The 5,422-nt window shown below is 37.1% G+C and overlaps 2 protein-coding genes across 2 annotated transcripts; one reads left to right on the forward strand and one right to left on the reverse strand.

The window, feature by feature from the left end:
• Positions 1 to 582: 582 nt before the first annotated feature.
• On the forward strand, positions 583 to 2,170 carry LOC106296989 (UDP-glycosyltransferase 89A2-like). The gene has a single exon (XM_013733259.1). It carries the CDS (start codon positions 680 to 682, stop codon positions 2,066 to 2,068), a length of 1,389 nt encoding a protein of 462 aa, XP_013588713.1. The 5' UTR covers positions 583 to 679; the 3' UTR covers positions 2,069 to 2,170.
• A 425-nt stretch (positions 2,171 to 2,595) lies between these two features.
• LOC106297298 (zinc finger protein WIP5) lies at positions 2,596 to 4,641 on the reverse strand. Its single transcript, XM_013733570.1, has 2 exons — positions 4,078 to 4,641; positions 2,596 to 3,054 (listed from the first exon to the last, which is right to left on the reverse strand). Exons 1-2 carry the CDS (start codon positions 4,633 to 4,635, stop codon positions 2,596 to 2,598), a joined length of 1,017 nt encoding a protein of 338 aa, XP_013589024.1. The 5' UTR covers positions 4,636 to 4,641.
• Positions 4,642 to 5,422: the final 781 nt, after the last annotated feature.

Consider the following 5,422-nt stretch of genomic DNA (forward strand, 5'->3'; position numbering starts at 1 on the left):
TAATTGAGAATATTTGAATTGATTAAATTTTATTGGTGAAAAGTTATTGGAAAGTGTATAATAAAGTAAAAAAATAAATTAAATTATAAACATTTATTAAATTCTTAATAAGTGTGCATACTCTAGAAAATCTTAATTTCGGGAACAGAGGTCGTCTCTTAGTTTTTTTAGTTAAAAGCTAAGAGACCGTATCTTATATTACGCTAAGAGCATACGCAATGCAGGTATTAGCACACGTTTCTTAAATTAAAATAATAATAAAAAGCAACTAAAAGAAAGAGAGAGACCGTATCTTGTACGTCTCTTATGAAGAGATTTATTACATTTGTCAACTTTTCATTTGACAATATCTTTTAACTGTTAAAATAATGTTACAGAAACCCATTACAGTTTTCGACCACTAACGGTTAGTATGAGTCTCATTAATAGTTGATGAAAAAAAAAAAAACCATTTCTAACAGACTTGCATTAATCGTGCTCTTAGAGTGATCTAATTCAAATATATGACTAGTCACGAAGAAATAAAATGTAGAATATTTTTTCTTAAAAAAATCTAGAATAGTTGTAAAGTCCCATTGTCTTAGAAAAAATGCATAATATAAAATGCCATCGAACGTATGTATACATTAAGTACCCAACATTCAACATCTCACCACCGTAGTAAACATACACCGCCAAAATGTCCGGAGAAACGCACTCGCCGACACAGCAGAACTCAAAATGCAACGGTTCAAAACAGCACATCATGGTGTTTCCATATCCAGCACAAGGTCACTTGCTTCCGCTTCTCGACTTAACCCATCAACTCTGTCTGCATGGCGACATCACTGTCTCAATCATCGTAACACCTAAAAACCTTCCTTACCTCTCTCCTCTCCTCACCGCTCATCCATCCGCCGTCTGCGCCGTCACTTTTCCTTTCCCGGAGAATCCTTCTCTCCCTCCAGGCGTTGAAAACGTCAAAGACACCGGTGCTTCCGGAAACCCTCTGATTATGGCTTCTCTTCGTCAGCTTCGAGAGCCAATCATCAACTGGATAAGTTCTCATCCGAATCCTCCGGTCGCCATCATCTCTGACTTCTTTCTAGGATGGACCAACGATCTCGGTATCCCTCGCTTTGCTTTCTTTAGCTCCGGAGCATTCTTAGCTTCGACTCTCCATTTTTTCTCTGACAAGATTCATCTATTGGAGTCAAATGAGCCGGTCTGTTTCTCGGATCTTCCTCGTTCCCCTGTTTTCAAGACAGAACATCTCCCGGCTTTGGTCCCACAGTTTCCGTTATCGCAAGATCTCGAGACTTTTAGAGACACGACCATGAATTTCTCGAGCTATGGTTGTGTTTTCAATTCTTGTGAGTGTCTGGAAGAGGAGTACATGGAGTATGTGAAGCTGAGAACGGGTCATGACCGTGTTTTTGGTGTTGGTCCGCTTCCTTCAATCGAGTTAGGTAAGGGAAACTCCTTTTCCAGTGTAGACGTGGAGGCCTTGATGAGTTGGCTCGATGGATGTCCAGACGGATCTGTGCTCTACATCTGCGTTGGAAGCCAAAAAGTGTTGAGTAAAGACCAGTGTGATGCTCTGGCTCTTGGACTTGAAAAGAGCATGACCAGGTTTGTGTGGGTGGCTAAGGCAGACCCGATACCGGATGGGTTTGAGGATCGGGTTGCGGGTCGAGGAATGGTTGTTAGAGGATGGGCTCCTCAAGTGGCTGTGTTGAACCATGTAGCGGTTGGTGTGTTTTTGAGCCATTGTGGATGGAACTCGGTTGTGGAAGCGGTGGCTAGCGGAACCATGATCTTGGCTTGGCCCCTGGAGGCAGATCAGTTTGTGGATGCAAGGTTGCTGGTGGAGCATATGGGTGTGGCTGTTAGGGTCTGTGAAGGGGGAGAGACTGTGCCGAACCCGCATGAGTTAGGTAAGGTTCTAGCTGAAACAATGGGTGAGTGCGGACGCGAGGTGCGTGGTCGGGCTAAGGAGATGGGACAGAAGGCAAGAGCTGCCACTGAAGCAGGAGGAAGCTCTAATGCAGATTTGGAGAGACTTGTAAAAGAATTGGCCTCTTTATAAAGGTAAGTATATGATTCCAAATGATGTCAAAGCCTTTCAAGAGGTTTATCCAAATAAAAATGTATGTGTCATTGTTTACAAGGTATTTACTATGATTGTGCATCTTCGTCTCACAAAGAACAAAAAAAGTTTGCTCACTACAATCACAATCAAGTTATATAAATGAGCTTTGATTGACAAATGTCCAGAGTAAAAATGAGCTTAATTGTGTTGACAAACAGAAAAAAAAACTGAATGTAGCTTATAGTTAAAATAATTAAAATGAAAGTACTAAAAGTAATCTAAACTTCGTGTACAATTTGTATTGAAAATGACAGATATAAGTTGTAAAAACTTGGGGTTTCTTTGGTTTTTTTAATTGAAGTTGTACAACGAGTCTTTAATATTCTGCTATGTATTAAAAGCCTATTCAGGTAAAAAGAAAACAACAATTCTTCTCATGCTTAAAAACGAAGAACAAAACTAAAGAACCCATGCATACAATTAATTTAATGAATAAGAGCAAAACAGAACATATTAGAACATAATTAACACTCATTTGTGTTGCAATCATCTTGTTGCGCGATATCAGAAGCAGACTCATAGTAGTCCTCATGATCTCCCCCAAAGTTATCAATCCCACAAGAAATATGACCATTTCCAAAAGCCTTGACGTGGTCCTTAAGAGACCTCTTGTGCTTAAAATCCGAGCCACAAGAGCAATACCAAAGCTTACCACAATTCTTCTCATGCGTTCTCCAATCTCCTTTCACTGCAAAGGCTTTGCCACACCTGCGACAAGCAAAAGGTCTAGACCCGTGTTTACGTTTGTAATGTGTTTGGAGGGTTCGAAAGTCCTTAAGAGGCTTGGTTCGTGGGTGGTCAATATTGTTCTTGCAGCCTGGTGCACAGCAGTAACATGGTAGTCTTAGCATTCCTGTTGGTTGGGTTCCTCTTAAGGACTCTGGTCCCTTTCTGTACTGTGAGCCGTGTCCCCACATGTGCATCTGCCATTAACAAAACGGTTTCCATGTCATAAATCATAAGGGAGTCATCATCAGTCTTAGAAAGTATTAGTTTTAAATCTAGGCCACGTGCTATTGTGGTGGTCGGTGGGTATTGTGACACTATGCATTATTGGATTTGTTCAAACAAAAGTATTTGTATATATGTTTACCTATAATTAGTTAACATAATCTTATTTTATCAACGTTTGGATATAGTACTCGCAAACGCGAGGCCAAACGTATTTTCTTTTGGTTTGAGTTGTATTTGCATTTATAATTTTTCTTAAAAAAATTGACCCATTAAAATGTCTTATTTCTTTTCGAATGAACTCAATACTTTAAGAAATGAAATAAACAAATAGGGCTTTAACCAAGTAAAAAAGAGCTGTAAATGTGAAATGTCAAACACTACAAGTAAAGTTCTATATGTATATATTAGCCTCTTTACTGCATGTAATAGTTTAGTTTTGGCATGAAATCATTATTAGCTGTATCTATATTTTGGATAATATATATATATATAAACAAAACAAAAGTAAATATTCACAAATAATTGGCTAGATCCTCCTTACCGTTTTTTGAGTTCACAAAATTCAAGAGAGACAATAAAGATGGAGGTGGACTAAGCATGTTTCAAGATTATAAAGTGTCAGTCTGACAAAAATACTGTTGGTTAAAGAATATATTCTGACTTTACTAGCTTTGTAAGTCGATATTACATATACACCATCATCCAACACACTGAAATTGATTTGAAGTGTACCATCAATTTTGTAAAAGATCGAGTTGATTATTCTTGAATTAATTAAAACATCAAGACATATTTGTAGTAATTACCAACAGTAATTGTTAGTTACAACTATCAGCGATACACCTAAAGATCCATAAATCAATAACGAGTTTGTATATGATTTACTAGACCCACCCAAAAACTATGGACATTGTATAAAACCCATTTTGAAGAATAGTAAGTCAAATCTTAAGAAGAGTTTACATTTGATTCTTGAATCAATGGAGTGGTACCTGCATGTTGTTGTATCTGTTGAATGTCTTGAAGCAGAGAGGACAAGAGAACTGTGTAGGTCCCATCAAAATCTGATCAGGTGTAGGGATCCAGTAGTAATGATCTCTGTGTAGATCTCCATCATCATCATCATGAAGGTGGGAGTCAACTGTGACCTCTACTCCTTGGTCATCATCTTGCTCATCGGTTGTTGCAACAGGAGCAATATAGCTCCCACCAACACCATAGTTTGGTAACCCTAGATGAAGATCCACGGTTACATCATGAGGATAATCAAGAAACTTTGAAGAGCTGATCTGATCTGTGTCCATGAAATAATGTTGATCTTGTTGTTCTTGGTGCCTTATAGGGCTTAAGCTAAGAAGAGGAAGAGCTTCTTTGAGCGGGGGTGAGTTAGGGAAAGTGGAAGTAGTAGGAGCCATGTAATTAGGGTTTGTGGTATTAGGATAATAAAAGCTGTTGTGAGAGTTGTAAATGTAAGAAGGAGAAGTGGAACAGTTGAAGTTTGTATTGTCAAATCCATTGTTGAAGAGATTAGAATAAGCTGGATTAGACATGACTTTGAGGAGAAGACAAAGGAGGAGAAGAAGAAAGCCACCGTATCTTTGGTTGATGGGTTTGTGCTAGAGAGATAGAGAAATAAGATAGGGATGTGAGTGTATGTGTATATATATAGAGAGGATATGGGTGTGTCAGTGTATGTAATTATGTATGTACTAGCGTTTGAGATGTGACGAAGCGGTGGAAACTATTTTTGGGGTTAGCGTTTTGGTGGATCTATGGTTTTACGTATATGTACATGCACTATAAAGTCAAACATATTTAGATCCTTGTGCAGTTGTGCTCATAGAACTGGTCTATAAAATTAACCTAAGATTTAAAGCGATTGTATAAAATGACAAATCATATGTTAGCCAACATAATTTTTTTTTAAAATATAACGTTATTGCAACTGTGATTTTAAAATGTATTTTAAAATTTAAAATCTACTTTTATGGAAAAATGGTTTAAGTATTAGATTTTAGAGTGTTGTTGTGATTTGAAGGTACTATTTACAATGTTTGGATTCCCGGCAAAGAGGTGAAAACACTTTTGTTGTTGTGATTTGAAGGTATTTTGGTAGAGTCTATAGTTAAAAATATGCAAACTTACAAGTAATCGTTCTAGATGTGTTATTGAATGAATGAAGTTCCACAGTTAGTAGTTGAAAAATATTTAGCTAATATATAAGAAGATATATATATATATATATATATATATATATCATCCCTCCTAAATGGAATTCAACAGTATTAATTTGAGGCAATTTTATAATTATATCATTTGTTTTTTTTTTTTTTTTTT

The sequence above is a fragment of the Brassica oleracea genome, chromosome C6 (genome assembly GCF_000695525.1).
Source record: "Brassica oleracea var. oleracea cultivar TO1000 chromosome C6, BOL, whole genome shotgun sequence".
Lineage (NCBI taxonomy): Eukaryota > Viridiplantae > Streptophyta > Magnoliopsida > Brassicales > Brassicaceae > Brassica > Brassica oleracea.